The 25,048-nt window shown below is 43.9% G+C and overlaps 1 protein-coding gene across 10 annotated transcripts in view; it reads left to right on the forward strand.

The window, feature by feature from the left end:
• The window catches only part of DYSF (dysferlin), a 794,684-nt gene that overhangs the window by 683,935 nt on the left and 85,701 nt on the right, over positions 1-25,048 (forward strand). For 6 of the 10 annotated variants that reach the window (XM_069205583.1, XM_069205579.1, XM_069205578.1 and 3 more), the window contains 3 exons: positions 2,361-2,402; positions 11,458-11,517; positions 23,122-23,220. In XM_069205583.1, coding sequence (XP_069061684.1) covers positions 2,361-2,402; positions 11,458-11,517; positions 23,122-23,220 — 201 coding nt within the window. The remainder of the gene's footprint in view (positions 1-2,360; positions 2,403-11,457; positions 11,518-23,121; positions 23,221-25,048) is intronic. The other 4 variants (XM_069205587.1, XM_069205586.1, XM_069205588.1 and 1 more) reach the window with 2 other exon arrangements.

Genomic DNA, 25,048 nt, shown 5'->3' on the forward strand with positions numbered 1-25,048 from the left:
GCGGTGCCGGCGGCGGTTCCACTTCCATGCAAAGGCTGGTTGAGATTGGGTGCTGAGGGCCCGATGGGGGCCCCTGCACTGCCCATGCAAATGGCATGGGCTGTGCAGGGGCCCCCATGGACAGCCCTGTCGCGCCTGATTTACAGGCACCAAAAAGCGCAACATGTGCTGTCACTCCCAACCCACCGCACCATTGCTGCCTGCTCGATTATGACCTGGCGTCAATGTTCTGGTGAGTTTCCCGCTGGGCCAGCGGGTGGAAACACTGTTTCTGGCCGCTGGCCCAGCGGAAAACTCATAATAGGGCCAGCAGGCGGAAGACCAGCGTGGCGGTCTTCCAACCTAAAGAGTTTAATGGGTGGCCTCTGCCGCCCGCCAAACTCTTAATGAGGCCCACAGTGTGTTCATATTCTCATAAACTATTTAGCCATCATGATACTTTTGCAAGCATCGCCTTATAGTGGCAGTGGTACAATAACATTGTTTATGACTTGGAGAAGAACAAATTGGATTGATTATTGACTACATTGAAATATCTGACTCTTCACTAGTAAGATGAGCTTGGACAATGGCTACCATGGCCCAGGAGTGAAGAAAAGGATATCTGATCAATATTGTGAATCTCATGACATAAGTCAATATTGGGAGGCCATGCTTTGCTGGCCCCCGGGTATGAAAACTAAACAACTGAGGGAACAAGAATCGGGAAGATGGGAATCAATGCCATAAAAAACAAATGGCATAACCTCATTAATGGTGTGAAGACGAGAAGTATGAGCTTTATCCTTAGGTTGCAAAATGTCAGGAAAGTCATTTGAGTGCAAAATTATTAATTTGATAGCTTTATAAAGATGAAGGTCTTGCATGTTAAAACCTGAAAAGTAAGAGGGGTATATAGCAAAGAGATCCTCCAAACTATATAAGGAAGAAGAGGGTTTATAAATGTACAATTGAGAAAATCATGAAGTATCAAATACACATGCTTGAGTAAGACCTATAGTCATTCTGAGCAACCGTCGACAAAAGATTAACATCCACTAAACGGATAAACATGTGAATCTCCTGTCCTCTATGCCAGGGTTAAGGATATGCCTATTACGTAGGTTGAAAATAGGACAGGTAATAAGTAGCGAAATATCTGAGGCGTGGAAGGCTTGTGGTACATTCTTACCGTGGCACCGTTAGTCATCCACTAGTGTAATCCCCTTTTGCCTCCCTCCCTCATGAAAAGAGAACCAATCAATGTCAACATGAATAGGATTGCAATTGTGGATGACTCCATGAGAGCTGGGGCACCGTACCAGAGTAAATTTTTAAAATCAGAAACAGGACGTCAAATCCCAAAAAGGCTATTTCATGAAGGCAAAGAACTAGAAACTGGTGACTCCCAGTAATGCGGGGTGAACTGGTAAACTTACATCGCTGCCAGTTTGGGCTGCATGTAGTGTTCACAAATGCTTTCCTTCTCTTTAAATGTAACATCCATGCTCATTGCTATATTACACTGATGATTGCCCGATCTCGAGAAGTTAAACTACTTGTCTCTCAGTTGGCAGACTTTAATGTCTGCCTCCTTTGTACCGTGAACTGCAAGCAACAGTGGTTTTTGTAGTTAAATTCCTCAAATTTGTGACATGCCTGGACAATTGGTAGCTCATGATACAGGCACTTTTCTGGAGTAGGCAGCTTTAAATAGTGACCTCTATTGGCCAAGATTTAAATGGACATCTGCTGATTAACATAGAGAGCTTTGTGGTCAGCATCTGCTGTCAATGCCTTGCTTGTTGCTTGGCATGAGGGTGAATGTTTTTACTACTTGCTGTTTGTACAGAAGGTCAAAGCAATCAAGGTTCAGTATAATGAGCTGCCTGCAATGAGATAAAATGCACATGGTTGAGTGTTGTCCAACAAACTATCCTTTTAAATTAGCCCAGTGCACATCATGCATCAATCCTGAAACCAATGAAACAGCATTCCCCATCTTCACTGCTTCCTCTCCGCCGCTCTGTAATTAATTGTGTCGCTCTGATCTAATTGCAGACCCTTTCCTGACTACTGCCCTGTCCAGTCTGTTGTGTCATCTGCCTAGCAGCTTGTAATAGTGATATGAATAGTCCCTTGGGCGAGTCATTGTTTTACGACTCAATATTCCTTTGTGTTATTTATATTCTCTTGTAAAGACCTAGCCTGGTTCTAAGCATTGTTCGTTTTCAGAGCCGTGTTTGAAGTAGTAGCCATTTTAACGTGCCAACTGCTGGAGAATAACAGGGAGTCTAGCTTTTTATAACCATGTTCCGTTGAACAATTGAACACATTCCCAGCTATGCACGCATCTCATTCTCCAACGGATTTCATTGCAGGAGCCAATCAAAACTGAGAAGGCAGCAACGGCCTCAGTGAAGGTACAGAAGGACAACAGACCTATCTTAGGCAATGTTTTTTGTATTGTTGAAATGACCATTGCAGTGGGACACCACAAAGCTGGGTCACGGACCTAAGATTAGGCATAGTTCCAGCCGGTGGCCTTGGAGTTGCATAAATTATGTTTTTCTTTGTCTGTTAAGTATTTATCTTTTGATGTAATTTTCTGGGTGAGATATGCAGTTAATTGCTTTTTAATCATTTGTTTTGGCTATGTACATGATTCAAGGCTGTCATTCCTCATTGATAATAGAAAGCGCACATTGAAGGTTATGGGCGTATTCAAAATACAAGATCTATCAAAAAGTACCAGGGGTCTGCGTGGTGCTGAAATTGATGAGGTTTATGGCATTGATGATGTTGCTTGAATTGATGAGTTGATTGATTTGATAGGATTGGTGGTATAGATGGAATTGATAGAAGTGAGGTTTATGAAATTGGTGTGATTAATATGCTTGATAAGATGGGTTTCATGTGATTGATGTAGGGGTTGGGCTTGATGAGGGTAAGGTGATTGATGGGACAAATTAGGTTGACAGAGTATATGGTGTTTGGTCATGTTAATAGGATGTATGGGCTTGATGGGATTGATAGGTTGATGGAAGTGATGGGGTTGATGGGTTCTGCAGGAGTGGTGGAATTGACAGGATTGATGGGGTTCAATGGGAAGGATAGTTTTGATGGGATTGATAGGTTTGATGAAAGTGATGAGGTTGAAGGTTTCTGCAGAATTGATGGTGTTCAATGGGAAGGATGGTGTTTGATGAGATTCATGGGGTTGAGGAAAGTGATGGCATTGGTGTGGTTAATTAAGATGATTGGATTGATATGTTTTAAGGGATTTATGTTTTAGATGACTAATGGAATTGATGGGTTTAATAAGATTGATGAGGTTGACAGAGTTGATGGGTTTTCTGGGGCTGATTGGATTGATGGGGTTTATTGGATTATTAGGGTTGATTAGATTGATGGAGTTGATTGGATCATTGGGGTTGAGTGCATTGAGGGGAGTGATGCTGTTTATGGAATTCATGAAATTGTTGGGAATGCACTGGCTGTACCATTACCATCTGACCTTACAGAGATAGGTTCTTTTTATCAGCTACCCATTTCCCTACCTTTGTAGCTGTCTTTCAGTTTTTACCATTATCAATCATGCCTCTGTTCAATATTTTAAGTGCTTTGAGTTAATGATATACTTTGCTCAAACCTTTAAATACTAAATTTGTATAGGTTTTCCTGCAAATGTTCATATTATACTTCTGTTATGTCTGTTTGTTTAGTACATTGCATAAACAGAATCGCCTTTACGTGTCTGTTAACTTCAATTTACCTTATTGAGACTCAATGTTATTGATTTCAGTAGGTGAAAGGACTGAGCGAGCCAGGCTGTTATTGGAGTCTGTGACTTGCAGCTTTCTGTAGGACACTCACCTCACTCATCCATTCTGTTTCATATCAAAACTTTTAACACTTAGCCCAGGTAACATTGTATCAGTGGCACTTGTTTAGCAGACATTCTTCCTCTGGGATGGTGTCGTAGGGCTCCACAGAGTCCAGTGCCTTTCCATCATGTTTCAAGGGTTCCATTCAAGACCAGTTTGATTTGGTTTATGATGTTGTGTTACCACTATTGTGTTATGTGCACAACTCAGGTGGCTGTGCCTTATTTGTTGAGCTTGGTGTCCGAGGACTGCGACTTGAAGGCTTTACCTGTTGCTTATGTTTCTTCTTATAGTTATAGTTTCTTTAGGACACCGCCAGGTCTAGGGGGTCACAGTAACTCTGCAATGCACCCTTACATCTTTTTATGTTTTTTTAAGACTCAAACTGAGTCCTGAGATGGCTGCCACCACTTCCTGGTTGAGATGATGGCAGCCAATCAGATCTCAGTTTGAGTTCTGTTGGTTCCGCTGATCCTCCGTGGTATGATATACACAATGTTTTGAACCTTACACACACACACACACACACACACACACACACACACACACACATATGTACACAAACACTAACACATAAATATAAAAAATAAATATGCTATAAAGTGACCAGCTACTTAGTGCTAGTGGTCTTGCACAGCTGAATTTCCCATAATGTTTCTTCCTCGATACCACATTAGTGTCCTGGTGCTGTATTACAGAAAGTGACTTAGGGGGTCATTCTAACTCTGGCGGGCGGCGGAGGCCGCCCGCCAGAGTTCCCCCCTCCGAAATACCGCACCGCGGTCAGTAGACCGCAGAGGGTATTCTGAGTTTTTCCCTGGGCTGGCGGGCGGTCGCCAAAAGACCGCCCGCCAGCCCAGGGAAAAACTCCCTTCCCACGAGGATGCCGGCTCGTAATCGAGCCGGCGGAGTGGGAAGGTGCGACGGGTGCTGTTGCACCCGTCGCGTATTTCACTGTCTGCCAAGCAGACAGTGAAATACTTGTAGGGGCCCCCAGGGGCCCCGCGACCCCCCCTACCGCCATCCGGTTCCCGGCGGGCGGACCGCCGGGAACTGGATGGCGGTAGGGGGGGTCGGAATCCCCTCGGCGGCGCAGCTAGCTGCGCCGCCTTGGAGGATTCCGAAGGGCGGCGGTACACTGGCGGGAGACCGCCAGTGTTGCCGGTCTGACCGCGGCTTTACCGCCGCGGTCAGAATGCCCTGCGGGGCACCGCCGGCCTGTCGGCGGTGCTCCCGCCGACTCTGGCCCCGGCGGTCTAAGACCGCCGGGGTCAGAATGACCCCCTTAGTGGCACGGCATGTGTACTGCTTTCTGTGCCCCCGGAGAACTTTGGTTTCACAGCAGGGGCCGCAGATGCATGTGCAGCCCCTCTTGTAATAGAGAGAACACTGGTACACATGTAGCCCCAGTTCTATTTCAAAAGGGTGTTCCCTCATTTTCTTTGCCTCTGCACCCGTGCCGTATTATGAATGCGGGTACATCGGCAAAGAGGCCACCAGGGGGCACGCTGACAGTGTGCCACAAAGGGTTTGACCTACCACACCGTGCAGAAGCTCCAGGCATGTGCAGAAGCAAGTCCATCTGCAGTTAATATGAAGTGGAAACTCTGATATCAGCATCACACCTGCTGACCACATGGCCCATCATCCACAGTGCCTCTTTCCATATCCCCTGGCGGACCTGTTCTGCATTATTGTTTACTTTGCTGTGGTGTGTAATCATCTAAAACCATCCATCTGTAAACATCTTCCGCAGCTGAACTGGCTTTTCAATTTCCTAATTAGGAAAGGTACCTGCTTCCCCCGGGATATCAGAACTGCAATGCAGTTGCTCTTCATTACTGCTGCTATCATTCATTCGTTCAGCTGCAGGGTGTGTCTAGCAGTGAGGCCTGATGCAAGAACCCTCCATCCAACAGGAGGATGACCGCTTTTACTGCTAAATCCCATTGTAGAGCTCCTCTGCTTTTTCTAATAACATAGGGACGAGGAAACCTCACTAGATCCTCGCCTTACTTCACCAGCCTACCCAAAGAAAAACCTGTCATCGACTTTACTTTAAAATATTTACCCTCTGATCAGGGGATTAATGTTTATTAACTGCCCACCATGCTTCTGTGGGCCCATGCAGAAGGTAATGGCGCACAATAAGAGAAATAAAAATGAACAGACGGCATTACCCAAACACATGAAAGCAATAAGACTATCAACACCCATCCTTCTTAACTCCCCCTGTAGAGGCCAAACACACCCACTGTCTCTTCCTCTCTGGAAGAATTTACAGCAGACCTCACCCTTATGCTCCCCCTAATCTGGTGTGATTGCCCTTTGCTTATCCATATCACTGTGTCTGTCCTCAGCCCGGCCTGGTGAGACCTCCATTTTGGGGCATTGCCTTCTTCTAATGCTATCCAAGTGTCTTACCAGTTTAGAAAGAGAAAGATCCCATCTTGGGAAGGGAGCGGTGAGTGAGACTCTTTCTCTGTACTCCATGGGAAAAATTGCTTATCGTCAGCCATCTCCAGTCTTCATCCATCTTCTCTTAACTCTGTTTTTGGTTGTTGCTTTTAGCTTTGAAACCAGAGTCACATTACATTTTACAAACCTGAGGTCAACACTAGCTACTCAAAAAGTGCCATTTCTGGCGCAATGACAGATCACGATTTGAGGAATTTGTGGGTTTTTTTGCCCTCAGATGTAACATATGCCATGGAAGATTTGCTGATCATGAGGATTTTCCACAGCCATAGGTTTAGACGTTGGGGTGGACACATGGCTGCACCTAGGCCAGTCATGGGTAATGTGGTGAAAGCACACAAAGGTCCTCATTAGAGTTTTGACGGGCAGCGGAGGCCACCCGCCAAATTCGCGCATCTGGAATACCGCCAGTTCGGTATTCCGCCTGCTGGCCCTATTATGAGTTTCCCGCTGGCCCATCTGGAAACTAACCACAACATTGACACCGGCTTGTAATAGAGCCGGCGGCAATGTTGCAGTGCGTCGGGTGCAATAGCACCCGTCACGCTTTTCACTGCCTGTAAATCAGGCAGTGAAAAGTGCGACGGGCTGCTCATTGGAGCCCCTGCACTGCACATACCAAGTGCATGGGCAGTGCTGCCTCCATGGGGCCCCCGGCACACTGTCTCCGCCAGCCTTTGCATGATGGTGGAACCGCCATGCAAAAGCTGGCGGACACAAGGGTCATAATCCCCAGGGCAGAGCTGCTAGCACTGCTGCCCCAGTGGATTCAGACCGCCGGCACATCCAGGCGGTCATCTGGCGCAAATGTGGTGGTGCCAGCTGTCCGACCATGGCGCTTTCATCACGGTCGTAATGTGGCGGTCGGACTGCTGCTTTGCCCATCGTCCGACTGTGACCCTGGCAATCTGGTGACCGCCAGTGTCATAATGAGGCTCAAAGTCATGACCTTGTGGGTGTACCCAAACCCTCCCATTGAGTTTGCCCATCTTCATTTAGTGAAAACATAGGCTTAAATTTGCATAAAGTGTTAAATGCTCTTAGTCATGTCTGAGGGCCTGATTTAGAGTTTGGTGGATGGGTTGCTGATATCCTCCCCGCCATATTACGATTCTCATAGGATATAATGGGATCGTAATACGGCAAACCGGATATCCGTCACGTGTGGAACGGAGTAATCCCATCCAACAAACTCTAAAGGCCCTAAGACTCAAAGAACCATAGTCACTTCTACATTTACTTCTGCACTTTTGGACAACCAAGGGGAGAATTTGCTACTCCTCCAAGTACCTCCATAATCTCATTCAACATCTTCAAAGTACTGCGGCAGTCACTGGTATTGGAGTATCGAGAGGGCAGCATTGTAGCTCCAGCCTGATAGCAGGTTGCAAGTATTTTACATCACACAAAGAACACTTTGGGCGTCATTTATGAGGCTTTGCAGCATTGATGCATTTTCTTTTTTAGGCAGCGATGACGCTAAGCAGTGCTTTACACTGCTCCAGATTTACAAATTGATGCATTGGGCCCAATGAGTCAGTTTGTAAACCCTTGCTTCACATTATACCTGCGCTAGGTATAATGTATGCAAGGTAGGCGTTCCCAGGCAAAAAGCTACACAGAACTGATGCAGTGAAATTTACAGCATTTCACTGCGTCATTTTGTGACTTCACTGTGTCAACTTGAATGCCTGCTCAGAGCAGGTGTTGAACTGACGCAGGGCTTTTGTCTATGGGAGCCTTCCTTGCATTGCTGGAGTAGAATCATTTTTTTGACGCTAGTCCAGCAATGCGTCAGTTTAGCACCACAGATGGACCAGAATTTCTGACGCATCTGTGAAAACGTGTGCCATGGAACTCTGTATTGTAAACACAGCGCATCCATGGCGTCAATAGGGAATCGTTGGGCAGTGCAAGAAACCTGAGGCATCAGAGCCGATTCGTCAGTTTCTTGTAAATGAGGCACTATGTTTCATAAAGACTCAACTGATTTTTAGGTCTGGCTTGCCAGCGCAGGTGTCCTCTTTACCTATTGCTACAACTTCACTAAACTATACAGAGTGAACTTTGGCTCAACCCAGAGAGTACTTTCCTCTCACCTCAAGCTATTTACTGTTTGGTGTATCATTCCTCGTTATGGAGTGTTTGCATTGCATTGCATGAGGGACATTTTTTACATCTCAAAAGTACATGGCATTATCACACATTCATTTATTTATATCACATATACATTCTGTACAAAAAGCAGTCATTTTTGTTTGTTTTCTCATAGCATCGGGACTTATTAATGTTTTAGACAGGTCTCCTGTGCATGTTTTCTCTATCTGTCTTCCCCATTGTTTTATTCTTTCTGTGTCATTCGCACTGAATTTTCATTTACTTTTCTATTATTTCATTCCTTTCCATACGACTGTTTACCTTGTTTTCTCTATCTCTTGCCTATCCATTGCTTTCCCACTTTGTAGTCACATAAAAAAAGCTTTAGCAAAACCAATTGCTCTGGTTTTAATGAGCTAACACATACAAGTACAAGCAAGCACAAATAGTGCTTTCCTGTGGCAGCTCACTAAAGCCAAGCCTATTGTTTTTGGCAGGTTGTTAGTGCAAGTTGTCCTTTGTGTCAGCATATAAATATGGGCGAAAATTTCTACGTGGACTAGGGAAAAAATCTCCAAATGGAAAAAAATATTTGAATAACTTTTTTAAAAGCGTATAATGCGCTAATGCCTGGTGAGGCAAAATCCTGAAGTATTTCAGCGTATTTTCTAAATAATTGTAAATCTCCTTAAATCTTTAGAGAAAACCTGCAATAAGTAGATTTCCATTTCTTTTAAAATAGGTATTTAAATTGTGGCCGGAAATCCCTGAGACCTACTGTTCACTAAGAGGGATTTTGAGAAAAAAATAGTTGCTCATATTTTTGCAAACAAAATTCCTATTTTCAAAACTAATACTGTTAATACACCATTTTAAAAGTGTCTTTGATACTCTTTTTTCCCTCTATTTCCATGACTGTGAACAAAATCCAATCAAGTTTCCCCTCTGGGATTATTTCCATGCAGTCTTGTCTAACTCAAATTGCTTCTTTTATGTGTGGTTGACCAGGGCTATTGAGGGATGCCCTAGTCTTGGAGTAGTTAAATTAATGTTGGCATAAATAGGTGCTTTTATCAAGTGAATGCCCTGTTGCAGGGTTTTTTCTTTGCCCTGTATTGTTTTTCTAACCTGGCCCTCATCTGAAAGCCAAGTACGGTGGTTGACAAAGGAGGTTCTTGGCCTCCTTTTGTCCACCTCAATGACTGGGAAAAGAAAGCCGCGGGGCCAACTTTTGAACTGCTGTCTATAAGGTCCCCGAAGGATTGGACCAAGTGCGCGATGTCAGTCCGCTGCATGACATCGATACCCGGTGTCAGAGCACAAAGTACTCCTTATTTGAGCCTGCTCCTAATTAAGCTAATTTAGAGTGGGGTTTCAGGGCTCTCCCTTTGTATATATACAATGCCACTGCATAAATGTCTGTTTAAATTGTGAAATTATTAGGTTTTAGATGTGGTGTACTGTCATGGGCGAACAATTATTCTGTGTGCCGCGCCTCGTCGCCGCTGGCGCCACGCGATTCTCTGGGAGAATAAGGAGCAGTTCTCGTTAGGATGGCGGGTGGGGGGAGGGAGGAAGAGTCTACGGGTAATACAGCAGAGAAGGGCACAATTAAGGCCTGAGAAACAAAAAAAATGCAAATATCTACATTGTAGATTCACCCCTATGATTTGCTGTTGTTATGCGTTTTGTAGATTCACACAATCCCCTGCATGTATGCCTTGAAAGTTGTACAAAGCATAGATTCGTAGGGGTGCGCGTGACCCAATATGTGTACATCACAGTATTGTACACATGGCGGGCATTCCTTTGGAGTACTTATGACAGATATGTAAAAACACACTTTTTTTTCTTTGCTGTATGGGAAGTCTTTTCTGTGCATGGAGAAGACCGTTCCGCCACACTCCTAATGAAGTCTGGGAGTGCGCCCTTCCTTACTCCTACTGTTACTAGGACTAATGTAGCAGTGTGCTGACCGACCTGCAAAATGCCTGAGTTGCTGAGCGTTCTCCATACTTCATAGTCTCGCCACAAAAAAAATGCCCCAATCTCTCCTCACGCCGCTACCCTGAGTTCACTATACCGATGTGCCAACACTTTGGAAGTGGTGCATCCAAATCCCAACAATGGTGAAAGCTGCTAACGATAATGCCATTATATCCCATATAGTAATTTTAAGTTTTAGCATTAGGGTTAAGTTAATATTCCTTAATTCATTTATTTTAAATTGATTTAAAGTATGGAACCGAGGTAGTAGTAGTAGTATTAGTATTTATAGCTATAAATAGATAGACAGACATATATATGTATGTATATGTGTGTGTGTGTATGTATATATATATATATATATACACATACACACACACATAAACACACATATGTCTATCTATCTGTCTGTCTATGTGTCTGTCTGTCCGTCTATCTATCTATTCATCTATTTATACACATACACACAGATATATATTAATGTATATCCATCTCTCTCTCTCTCTCTCTCTCTCTATATATATATATATATATATATATATACATATATATATACACAGATATAGATAGATATATATATACACAGAGATAGATAGATAGATAGATAGATAGATAGATAGATAGATAGATAGATAGATAGATAGATAGATAGATCTATTGCTTATTATGTGGTTTGGTGCTCCAGTCTTTTGCTCTGTTTTGTTTGTTGACGTGGATCCCTTGGCATCTAGTCCCCCAGGTCTTGTCCACAGCTCCCAGGAGGAGAGGTGAGGTCCTGGTAAGAGTGCCTGTGCCCTATGCCAGATCAGAGTACCCTCCAACACAAAGGTCTCAGGGCTGAGGCTTCACACTCCAGGAAGGCAGGCGGTGGTGTTTGAGTCTGAGCATGTGCTGTTACCGATGCATTGTTTGCTGCCAGAGCTGTGTCCATACGTCACACTGTGGATCCCATCCATGCAATGCTTCCGCTGCTGTTGCTTAAGTTGTGGTTCCGCTAACCCCATTGCTAACGAGTCATTTCATTTTGTAGCTTGCAGGCAGCACCAGCTCAACCGTAATTAACATGTCATCTTCTCGCTCCAGTCTCCATGTATGTATGTTTCAATTCCCTATTTATACGCATTATTTTTAATACGAAGGGAAAGACAAGTCATTTGTGTCTTATTGACTAAAATGCCATTTTATGATGACACCTAAACCACCTTCCCTCCGCAGGATGGATGCAGTTGGATCCTACACGATTTGTCATAAGTGAACTATGCTCTGCACCTCGTACCATACCTAATATTGGTAAAACAGACCACCAAACAGCAAGTCCCAAATGATATGCAAACATAAAGATCTGTTGTCCACAAGATGCCCAGTTAGGGATTGAAAAATTGCCTTACGGAGTTTGGCTTACTTGTAGTTCAACGCATCGTAAATTGATCCATTTACGACACAGGAATGGGTCCTGTCTGAAGTGTGGCCTTTAGAATAGGTTAATAGCCACTTATTCCTTTTGATAGTTATTGCCTCCATGGCTACCATAGCAACAAATAAAAACACACCTAGATCATTGGAAATTTCCTTGAGAGATGATGGAGCATCCATGCTGATAGACAGTTGGGTTTGGCTGCGAGAATGCTCTACCTAGATAGATCATCTGGTGAGGGACTGAGGGTGCGTGGTCCTATGTGTTGAGTGGGATGTAGCGGCAGGGTGGGGTGCGGGCGAGAGGGGGTACACAGGAGAAGGAAAATGCACCTTCTGTGTTGGCCGTGGAGACCCCACAAGCAGTGCTGGGTGGAACGTCCGGTGGTCAGGGACTGAGGCAGATTAACGTCTGAGAGTGTGGTGGGTGGGTGGAGGACCAGGAGTCCTGGTGCTGGGCATGGGCGAGACACAGACAGGTTATGACAGGTTTGCCTTTGTACAGTTGCATCTACACACTGGCCACCAATAGGAAGGAACAGATGGGGGACAAGTTACAGGTTATGGTGGGCGGGCCTATAGCCAGCTGCTAAAGCAGCAAAAAAGCAGGTTAGAGCGCAACACGGGAAAAAAAGCAGGAAGGCCACAGGGCTGTAAAGGGGAACAAAAATGGGAAAAAGACCGAGGACTGTAGAAAAACAAGCATTGGCAAAGCTAATAGGTCTAGCCTTTCAAGACTTCGACTTTGCCAATACTTTTTGTTAATGCTGCTGTGCATTGGCAGAAACAAAAATACTTTTCTGCTGTGGTGGAACAGCATCAGTGAAATCAAAATAAAAAGCTGCTGCAGGGTGATGACTTACACATGCTCATGCCGTAGCACGTATGTGCGCACATGCATGAAGTCACATAGTGGCCATTTTTTAAATTATATTTTATTTACTGTTCCAAAATAGTGAACATCAGTCGGAGTAGTAAATTAAAAACCAGTATTTGGGCAGGTGAGCAGTGGAGGAGCTGAGGAGTATGAAAATTAAATGAAAAAAGTAAAAGCCGGACCTAAAGGGGTAGGAGGAACGAATTGGCCTGGGAATTCAGGAAAGAAAAGCCTCAGGGAGAGCATATGGGAGAGGTATTCGAGGGGGCAAACAGCACACTCCCGTGGGGTACTAATAGAAAAAGGAAAACACGAGTTCCCTAAATGAGGCGCGGTGCCAGGCGGTGACTACGCTAGCACAGTGAGGCTCGTGATCTTAATACTGTTTTAAAGCTCAATATTGTTTTTTAATGCTGCTACCTTACAAATCTTCTGATGTTGATTTTTAATATTGGAGTCATAACATTTGTCACTGCACGGTCGCTTGTTTACACAGTAAAGCTCGCGATTAATATTTGATCTCACAGAGAGGCAAAAACTTATGCTCCTTTGCACTTTGCGTTGACATTAAGGTACTCGAGAGTGGTGCCTAGGGGATTTCAGGAGACAGGTTCTACCTGGCCATGTTCAGTTCCAGTTCCTACTGATCAGCGCGTGAGCAGGTGCCATCTTGGTTGGCGGCCCAGCTCTTTGCTGCCTGGAACCCTACCTAATGAGCCCCGATGCACGGACGTGCAGCGGACACGCACAGGCGGCGTGCTGCCGGCACGCTGAAGGCGCACCAAAGGCAATCCCCTCTGCTCCCGACATGGCTGCCCGGGGCCACAAATGGTGCCTGTCATGGAACAGGTCGACTATATTATACATCTCAGGCCCTCAAGAGAGTAAACCAATGCCCAAGATCGAATGTGCACATTCTCTAAAGGCAAGAGGCCATGCCTAGTATCTGCCTGGCGTGTAAGAAGTTGTCGGAAGACAGACCCGTGCCCCATATGCCAAACAATCCATTGCTGGCCGGAAAATGTTTTTACTTAACCGTAGGTCGCTCCACAAACACAGTTCTGAGGTGTTTGTTTATTTGGAAGGAAAGCACCCTGAAGTTCTCTTTTTAACAGAGACTTGGTTGGAGGAGGACAGCTGGCCAGGCATCACTACAGCGCCTTCCCCTGGCTATGCTACAGCAAGAGCTGATCGAGTTGGGAAATTAGGAGTAGGAGGGGCCATTACCTTCAGGGACAATCTTGAGTGCAAATTCTCCAGACTTGATATCACTGATTGTGATAATTTGCTTTTCTCCATTAAACTTTCACATACGTATACGTTTTCTGGCCTTCTCGTATATCGTTCGCCTGAAACGGCGACAAAATGTATTTAGGCAATACCAGAAATCAGAGCATAGCCCAATCTGCGGGCAGCCACCTTCACTCTCGACCAGTAGCATCACCCCCCCCCCCTTTCAGCGCCTTGAAACCCTAACGGGTACGTAGTGCGCTCTACAAATGTTGTGATTGATTGATTGACTCTATTAGGTGATTTAAATATGCACATGGACGCCATTGCTTCTACACAGGTAATTAACTTCAAACAAGATTTAGCAGCTATTCAGCTCGAACAACTAGTTGTCCTTCCCACTCATGGAGACACAAATATGATGAGGAGGAAAAGGATCTGTATAAAAAAAGCATTAAAAAATATAAATCTGCTAGCCGAAGAGCTAAGTTAAAAGATTTCGCCGACAGGATTAGTCAATCTGTATATCCGGCTAAAGAAACATAGGCTATCGCGAATTCTTTCATCAAACCCAATATTGCAGGAGTTGGATCCCCCTTCTCCAAGGAACGATGCAAACTGGTAGCCAGTTTCTTCCTAGATAAGGTCAGTCTTGTTTATGACTCATTGTCAGGGTTAGCAGTTTCACAAACCAAGGACATTTTACAAACTAAGATTAATAATACTGCAAGTAGACAGCCTAAGGCCCAACTCTAGTTTTCCCTTATCTTTCCCAGAAAGAGTCCTGAAAATTGCATCTACAGTCAAGTCAGGTTCACCTCTAGATCCGGACCCTTTAGAAGTTCTGCTGAAAGGAGGTGAAACAGTTCTAGATGTTTTGACGTTTGTTTACAACCTGTCCCTGGAAAGTGGGTGTGTTCCAGATCCGTGGAAACATGCGATTATACGCCCACTGTTGAAAAAGCCTTCGCTTGACCCTGATAAAGTAGAACATTTTAGGCCAATCTCACTACTTCCTGGGGTCAGCAAAGTACTGGAAAACGGATCAATGGCATCTTGTCAGACTTTCTGAACTCCAGTAGATTACTGCACCAGATGGATGCAGACTGGACTTCAGTCGGGATGTAGCACAGAGACAGCTCTGATGCTGGCAACTGAGGACCTAAGCAAAACATTGGATCAGGGCGTGTCGGCTACGCTCATACTGTTGGGTTTAAGTGCAGCTTTTGACACGGTCTCTCATCCAATTTTATATCAGAGGTTGGAAAGTATTGGAGTTACAGGGGCAGTGCTACAGATCATTCCTCGTAAATTGGATTTTTCAAGTTAGTGAAGGGCCCTTTCTCTCAGAGACACACCAGGTGAAATGTGGAGTACCTCAAGTCTTTTCATTGATCCCTGCACTGTTTAATGTGTATGTGCGGCTGTTATCAGACATTATCTGTGATCTGGAATATACAATGGTCTCCTATGCAGACGACACCCAGATTGTAGTCTCGCTGTCACCCAATACTTTTGCAACTTTTGACAGACTTAGCATCCGCTTGGAAAAGGTAACTAATTGGATGGCCTCTAGCTGCCTCAAGTTAAATGGAGACAAGATAGAGGTAATGGTGACCGGAAACAATCAAACACTCTGGGACCAAATGCTATGGCCCCTTTATTTGGGGGAGCATCCCCCTCCAAAGTCAGAAGTAAAAAGCCTTAGTGTCATCTTAGACACACATCTAACATATCTCCCACACTACAAAGGTGTCTGGCACACATTTCAGCTTTCTGACGTCTCTTCAGAAGACACTTAAATGGCTTCCCATGGATTGTCAGAGAACAGTGGGCCAAGAACTGATACTTTCCGGCTTGACTACAGCAATTCACTCTACCTGGGCAGTCCTTCTTACGTTATCAGAAAGCTGCAGTTGCCCTGAATGCCACAGCCACAGCACTGTTGAGATTGTCCAAAACTCAATCAGCCTATGCAACGATGGTGCATCTTCATTGCCTGTCAATGAAAAAAGAATAAAATTCAAGGCACCATGTATTGCCCACAAGATAAAGCACTTCCCAGACCCACGTATTCTTCAACATCTTGTCACTCCACTGACCGCCTCCAGAGACTTAAGATCAAACAATCTTTCTTTGATGACTGTTCCTAGAGTTAGAAGAGTAAGGGGGGTTGGTCCTTTGGTTATCTTGTCTGAAAGCTCTGGAACGGCCTCCCATCCACTTAAGATCAGCAATAATCTACTCAGTTTCAGGAAACAGTTGAAAGGGAAACAGCCTATACATCGCAGCTCGAACCACGCTGTACATTTGCAACACAGTCCGAACCACGAATGCGTCTTTATAACGCATTCCTTTACCACGCAAGTTGTTACGACAACTTGCCTTATGGAAAGCGTGTTGGACTGTTGTTGGACTTTAAATCCAACAGTTTCCCTACTGTTGCACAGACTGGAGTTGAAATAGTAAATTATGCTATTCAAAATCTGTCGCTTTCCCTAAGGCAAGTCGTTGTAATTACTTGCACGGGAAAGGAATGCGTTGTAAAGACGCATCAGTGGTTTGGACCTCGTTGTTAAGGCATGCGTGATATGCCGGCATTGTTTTAACATACAACCCAGTAGAAAATGTATCTTTGGACCCGAACTGGTTAATTTTGTCATGTGCTCTCACCTTGTGCGTTCAGCCCCGGGAAGCCCGTGTTCAGGGCAGCTGTGCGTTCTACAAATTTCCAAAATAAATAAATAAATAGGAATGTAAGCAGCAGAAGGATACAGGTCATCCAGTCGAAAGGATGCTAAGAAGCTATCCTCCAGGGAGGGACAAACCCAAGAAGAAGAAAAGGAAGCAAAGCCAGAGAGTAACTAAAAACCAAATAAGATTGAAAAGTTCTCCACCCAGTGTATGGAATGGGCTGACCCAGGTTTCACTGTCAGTGCTGGTGTTGTCCACAGTGGGCCTTTGACAACAGACAGTTGCAAAGCTAAATGTAGGATTGACCTGAAGACACTTTCTTTGCTCTCAAGGTGGGCGAGCCAACATGATTGCACTGTGCGAGGAACAGCTTGTGGTGTATTCAGCACACTTCTCATGAATTCATAGTCAGAAATGAACAGCTCTGGTTTTCCAACATGGTGAGGTCTGAACAAGGATGCAGCTTTGCCTGAGAAACACAATGCATCTGTGCAAAACTGAAAAAAGGAAGACACATGACTGACAGAGGAATCATTTCCTGCATTGGAGTAGGGCTGTTTTTTGTGACCTTCTTTGCCACATTCACATGATGCTGAGGAGTGGAATAGTATGGACATAAAACCATCTCTTTACACCAAGGTCATGAGTGCACACAGTGTTAGTACTATGAGGATTGCCAACAGGACATCATCGTGACTGTCAAGAGGCCTGTTATCATGATAGTCACTGTCATCCAGCCCAGGGGCTTCCATCAGCTGCAGTTTAGATTCTGGGACTTGAAGTCTTGCTTTCCTGTCTATATGAATTAGTGGGCCAGCAATCTCAGGAGGTGGGCCAGCAGTTTCATTGTATGTTGTGGGACCAGTGGGCATCATCCTGTGGACATACACTGAACCACATATCTGCTTGTTCCTTAAAGCGAGTTAGCAAACGCTGCAGATGGTGTGTGTACATGATGGGGGGTGCGGGGCATCTGTTAAACTTGATGTGGTTATACATCACTAGGTCTCTCTCTACCTGAAAGCATGAACCTATTACAAAAAACAGGCATCGCTTGCCAGCCTTTTGTGCACAGGTGCTGTGGTACGTGTTGTGCATGTGTATGCTTAATTTGTGATTATTGGGTACCCGAGGGATACCTTGAAATCCGTAAAGCCATGGTGGGCCTTTTATCTGGCTTGTGGTGTATGTTCACGTCTGTTTGATTTTTCACTCACATCCCCTCTGAGACATACAGAGTGTGGGGGGGGGGCGTGCTCCAAACTATTGCACGTAAACCCAAAACCCCCTTATTGTAAACCAAAAACCTCCATAAATCAGAAAAAAGTTAAGGCAGAGAGCACTGCTCCCTCCATTTCACTACCCATTTATTGAATTTCTAAAGTTTAAAATGCTTTGTATTTTTATGCAAAATTATTAAACAACATGTAATTTGGAGAAACACAGAGGGGATGCTTTCCTGCTGCAAAGACCGTGGTTTGCATTAGTCTATTCTGTTCTAATGAAGTGAGGAATATTTCAGAGAGAGATTGTCATGAAAAGAGAAAATACAAAGATGTATTTGGTATGGATGTTAGTACAACGTCACGCTCTCTATGCTCAAAAACAGAGTTTGCTATTTCCTTTGCGAGCTGGAACTGCCGGACCAAGGGCCAGATGTACCAATGTTAGTGTTTGTTATTACCAAATAGCTAATTTTTGCAATTCGATATTTGATCATTGCAAACAGAAATGTACTAAAGTGTGTTTGACACTTTTTGCGATTCCCAGTGGGTCACAAATAGACCTACCTTATTAATACTCATCAGGTAGGTCTCGGTTTGTGGCCCATTGGGAATGGCAAGAGACACAGTTATGGTGGTTGCCCAGAATGTCACAGCCAGAACACTGTTGATATTGTCCAACACTCAGACTGTCAGCAGACCACCATGTCTGTGATTGCTTTTATATGAAGCATTTTTTAAAAATGTCCCTGGGACCACTGCCTCCTCTTAAAAATATTTTTACAACGACTCTCAAAGAGGAAGGGGTCCCTTGGGGACAACTTCCCTTTTGTGAACGGGTTACCACCAACTTGAAATTGGTGGTAACATGCGAATGTTTTGCGACCCCATTTCGGCCACAAAACATTCATACATACCACTGCAATTCATTGTTAGGAAGGGACGCCCTAGACACGCCCCTTCCTAAAACCGAATCGCAAACACAATTTGCGATTCGGTAACAGGCAAGGCCACTGGAATTATGGGATTGTGTGGCAAAAATTACAGATTTGCTGCATTTGCCACATAATCCATCACCTGCCGCATAATCTGCAGATTTTAACAAAAAAAGAATTTGCTTCTAGCTCAAATGGATCAATAAGTTACTAAAAGGGCAGTGACGTGTTGCCGTGCAGTGAAAGGCCCTTTGCAAAACTTGACTGGTCACCTTTTTGTTGCTTTTTGCTACGTTTGGGTATTAAAATGGTACTAACGAGGTGCAACCAATGCCCAGACAGTGTTATCAAGTTTAAAAATGTTGGAATAATGAACTAATATAATTACAAAGCGTGCCACATTATGCTGCACAATTTGCCTTTTCCTGCCGCATAATTTACCAAACTCTGCCACATAATTTGTCCCGCTCAATCTGCATAAATCCAGTGGCCCTGGTAGTAGGTTCCCGGATTGCAAACAGGGCTTGGTACATACCAAAAAGCATTTTTCTGGTCACAAAAGGCCCGATTCTGTGGATCAGGCCACGGCAACCAGAAAAATCCTTTGTACATCTGGCCCTAGGGAAGGGAAGGGGAACATTAGTTCTGACAGTGGGGAGCAAGGAATGATCCGCTGATGTAGAAAAAGTCAGGGTGTTGCCGTTGGAGCCAGGGACAAGGACGGGGACGATGAAATTTTACCAGTCAGAATTACGGCTAGGTAAAATGGGAGGAGGGGCGGTATTCTTTCACCCAGGAAAACGGGTCTCTGGGCCAGTCGTGATCAAGCGGCAACCACCTACGGATACTGCTCCGCCAGACTCGTAATAAGGCCCTAAGTGAAGCCCTCAGTCTGTTCATTCACAAACATTTCACCCTGGATTCTGCATATGTCCTTTATCAGATGTAGACCACTCCTGAGTGATGCAGGTGTGAACACTGGATAAAGTGCATCAGAATTCAACAGTTTTATCAGGGTTTTTGTTGAAAACAGAAACACGGAAGGGAACTATATTCTGATGGAAAAAGGTAATCAAAGGATAAATTGGAAATTCGTGAAACTCACTATTCCCAGTAGTCTGTATTGTATGCAGTGCACCGGGTTTACATACACAAGGGTAGAAAAACAGCTGTGCAGCTTGGAAAACGTGCTTATTTGAATAACTTGCAAATTCTGCATGTGTTGTAAAATGTGAATTAGCCAAACAGAGTAAATAACCTTAATACATTAGCATAATTTATGCATGTCTACATTTATGCCTGCTTCTATGAATTGAGTTTGTGTTTGACATCCTTGCCTTCCTATAAGGTCAGTCTGGTGCCTCAGTGAACTAATATTTCACCGGTAGAGTATCTATGTTTGACACCATGGCCAGAGGTCCAGAGTCCTCTCAGCCTTTCATGCTTCTAAGGTCCCTAAAATAAGAATCCACCCTTTCAGCTATTCTGGATGCTCCAATCCAACTGACTCCTAAATTGGCACTGTTGGGTGGGATGGAGGAACTTGGGGGCTCCCGGGTAGGCAGAGCCCTAGTGGGACTTGCAGCCTTATTGGCTAAAAGGGACATAGCACAATCATGTAAACACCCCGATTCCCTGAAGTTGAGACAGTGGCGTACAGGCCAGTGCTTAATTTGTAAATAAAAATGTGACAGTGCCCAAAGCCCTCCTCTTAAACAACCGGCTGCTGCAATTCAATTTCGGAACACGGAATACTGGGGCAGCGTAATCCTGACTCCCTCTCGGGCCTCTTCAATCCATTTACAGCCACTCCCTGCCCCTTCAGCTCACTCTTGCAGCTTTCTACTTCCTCCCTTTGTGATGCTTTTTCCTTTTTCTCTTCCTCCGTCTTTCCCATATGTGTCTTTTGCTCGCAGCAAGTGCTTGAGGCAGAAGAATAAGCCCTGGCCCTCAATAATAAGTACCAGTGCTCAGCACCAGAAACAACAAGCACAAATTAAGCACTGGTACTGGCATGGATTGGTGGGCCAAACAGGAGGAACCGATCTACAGGGGCCGGGGATGCCCCCAAAAATTCTCAAAAATATGGGGCAAATGATGGACATACTATGGATTATCTACTAAATTGGCTGATGTCTCTTTAATTGATGACGGAACTTTGGGGATGAGGGAGGTGGGGAGAGGGACTAGTACAGGGACTGAGTTCAAATATAGGACGTTCTATTCTCTTATTTTCTATGGTATTGTATCGTGCTTTCTTTGTTTCTTTATTGCAAAATTCAATTAAATCTGTTTATCAAAAAAAAAAGAAATGAGAATCCACTGAGCTCATACACAAAAAAAGAAAGTATTTTATTATATGTAAGTAGCGCCAAGAAACCCTTTTGGTGTTGAATAGGCGCTCTAGGTATGCGCCGGTGTTGTCCCCTCAGGAGCTGAGGGAGGGATTGGGGTAGCTCGCCGGTGTGATTCTGCTGCTCTGAGAATGTGACCCTGAGAGGGCAAACTAACCACTTTCTGTTTTTCTTGTGGCTGCAGAAGATGGTGTGGGTAAGTCGCACGGCTGGGTATGTACTTTCCGTGTTACCGTGCCCTTGCGGAATGTCACACGTGTGCCCCGCTGCCTAAACGTGTGCTTTGGCCCTGAAGCCAAAAGGGCGGGAAAAGTCAACAGCGCACGCGCCTCGGAGCCGAAAAGTTATTTCCACAATATCCCCCATAAAAAGCCGTGTCTGCCCGGGACATTCATTTCGGGTCGCTATTCCTGGCTGCAGCCAGGACGCAAATAAAAGCCTCGCCATGTTTTCTCTCCGTTATGTCAGCGTGATGGAATTTTGTGAATTTCTAAAATAGACATCATTATGTGCAGCAGTGTTTCAGAATATTTCTCCGATCATCCCACTCTCCTGGCGAAGATGTGTAATAAAAAATTCAAAACAAGACATCACTGTGTGCTGGGATGTGCCTGTGGAATTTTTCAAAAGTCTCTGCTGACTTAAAAACAAAAAAGAACACATCCTTTTGCTCGCTTTACCATAAAAAATATATGTCATATGCCCTCTACATCAGGTGTTCTTTTACCCCCGGTTAGGCGTGAACCCTATACTGAGTCAATGAATTATATTTTTATGGCAAAATTCTTAGGTGGTGCAGTAGGGCCAGTGGTGGCCCGCAGGAGAGGGGTGGGGTGGCACATGGGAAGGGGACATAAAACAAAAAAAAATTGTAATTAAAGAAAAAAAAACGTACCATTCTCGCCACGCCACGCCGCTCCGATCCGCTCCTCGGTCCTCCACTGCAGCCCGAATCTCCCAGCCTATCCCGCGTCCAATCCTAACGCTGCTTTCATGCTGCTGGCAGGTTGCTGAAAACTAACAAAAATGTTAAATAATTACTTGATAATCTGATTAAGCAACCAAGGCCCAGATTTAAGGTGGCATAGCACCATTCCAACGCTACATTAACGTATTTTTTTTACGCTAATGTGGCATTAGAAGGGCAAAAACGTCGCACCATATTTACAAAGTGGCGTAATGCACGCATTGCACCACTTTGTAACCCCTTGTGCCACATCATGCCTCCGTTCCAGTGCTGGGGGGGGCCACAAAAATGTCTCAATGAATCTTTGAGATTCCTTTGCGCCATTTTTATCGGTATTTTTTAATGTGTGCTAAGTGCAAACATTAAAAAGCGGCTCCCATTGTGTTCAATGGGCCTCTGAGTGCTTTGCAGGATTAGCGTCAAAATGTTTGACGCTAGTCCTCCAAAGCACCGAACTAGCGTAAAAAATTATGCCGCTAGTCCCCCTGTCTACCGCCATGGAGCGCAGTATTTGGAATACGGCGCACATATGGTGGCGTTACGGGGGTGCTAAAGGGCACAAGAAAAGTGGCGCTGCACCAGGTGGAGCGCCACTTTTCATAAATCTGGGCCCAACTTTCTTAACATTTAGCTTGAACGTGAATGAGAAGTACGTGTGGACTTATAACCTTGGCCACGTTTAACCAACAAGAATGAAATTCTGTTCCCATGGAATTTGCGCTGAAAGGTTTCACTGTATGAAATGTGGTGATCGTTGAATGAAGTAAATTCAGAGCTAAAGGATCTTTCTTTAGTTGAAAAAAGTTGAAAAGCCCCAAGAGCAATTCAGTTTTGATTTATGATGTTGTACCAATGTTTTATAGGCTGACATCTTCAGAGGCATGTTCTATTTTGGTTGTCAATAATAAATGCTCATGTCTTTCTTGTTATCTATACTCTGTCCTCAAGTCTCATGATTTCAAGCGCATTGCACCTTTGTAACTGTAATTGCTCGATTACAGGAAGAAGAATTTATAGACTGGTGGAGCAAGTTCTATGCATCGACGGGAGAGAAGGACAAATGTGGTACCTATTTGGAGAAAGGTTTTGACACTCTGCAGGTAAATGATATCTGCTTAAATAACAGACAGATGTGCACACAAATTCCTCTGTTTGTAATTTATTTTGTTGTCCTGGATAAGTAACAGTGTACATGTTCAACTATCTTCAGAATTCATACTGACACTAAAAGAAGCAGTATAAACTTACTCTTGAGGGCTACATAGGGCTCAACCTATGTATCTTAAAACAGTGGGATAGAGTGCCAATTTAGATGTGGGCGTAGGGGCAAGTTTCTCCACCAAAATTACTTTTTCCAGGTGTGGAATAAAAAAGGTTACGGTACTTTTGCAATGCAAATCTCATGAAGTATTTCTTCCCAGTTTCCATGAATGTACACTTTTTTTCTGCACATAAACAAGCCGTTATATATTATATGCTCATTTTTCTAAGTGTCTTCCTCGCATCCATAACCAGCATGTGGTGGAAAATAAGGCTGTGTTCACTGGGGTGTCCTCCATCTTGTGTTTTGGTGTGGACTACTTGTGAGTAGTTTGTGAGATGCTAAGATCTATCCACAATGCAGCCTCCATATGGGGTACTGTTCTCCTAAACATAGAATGTGCATTTTCCTTAAAGTTATTGAATTACCTAGATCAGTGGTTCCCAACCTGTGGTTCGGGGACCCGTGGGGGTCCGCAAAGCCTCCTCAGGGGGTCCGCGACTGCTTAGAAAATTAAATAATATTAACAGATTAGGTCCCCAGCTTTCAGTAATGACTCTGTGGGAGGTCCCCGTATTCCAATAATAATTCACTGGGGGTCCCCGAGTTCCAGTAATGATAAAGTGGGGGTCCACAGAAGTCAAAAGGTAACCTACTGACCTAGGTAAAAGGGAAGGAAGCTATGTGTGGAACTTTTACCAAATGTAAACATTGTCTACAAATAAAGTAGCTCATCATCATCATCAATCTTTATTCAGTTTATACAATAAATAAACCATAAAGGAAGAATCAATAAAAGAGAAGAAAAAAACCTACATTATCAGCAACACAGTGTAAACCATTGAATTTGAGAAATCCAGGGTTCAAAATTCAACAGGTTAAACGTTTCCATTCTTGTAGCTCTGGTGAGACAACAGACATGACCATGACTGATAAATCATCCAGTAAACACAGGTATAATAAGGCTGAGTTCTAATTAATAATATTCATATTTACAAACAGTAGTTTTAAAATCTGTCTTATTAAATTAATATACATTCGTAAAAAATGACAAAATAACATTTGGTGCAATGTTTATTGTATTGATATCCCATTGCATGAGTAAAGTAGCTTTTCTTTGTTCCAGTGCCCTATTTTAGGGAATACCACCATATGGCGGAATATTCCGAGACTGAACCATGTTACAACATATTTATGCTTTAAACTCCAAACATTAAAAAGATAAAATTTAATTCCGTCAGTCTGATGAACCTCTAAATGATTTAAAAAGCTTATATTGATACTTTCTTGTATGCTCTATTACCATTGAGGAAAGTCTTTAATTCATTTTTTGAATAACAAACCTGTGGCATTTCTAAAAGATGTGATTTATCCAACGTATTCAGGACATCTTTAATGTTTCAAAGCAATGGAATTTTATGGACATGATCATGGGAAAGACAGTCTTTTAATATAGCTCTGGAAAGCAAAGTCTCTGTCTTAGCCCAGACGGCATGCCAGAGAAACACCGATTTTATGTGCAAAATATCCACAATATGGGACATTCCCAACTCTTTATGTATAACAAACACAGAGGTAAATTGTGGGATTGCAAGTGGTAATCTCAGCAATTTACTTTCTTGTCTTTGAATAACAATGTTTTACCAAATCCTGGTAGTCCCACCTCA

The sequence above is a fragment of the Pleurodeles waltl genome, chromosome 1_2, assembly GCF_031143425.1.
Source record: "Pleurodeles waltl isolate 20211129_DDA chromosome 1_2, aPleWal1.hap1.20221129, whole genome shotgun sequence".
Lineage (NCBI taxonomy): Eukaryota > Metazoa > Chordata > Amphibia > Caudata > Salamandridae > Pleurodeles > Pleurodeles waltl.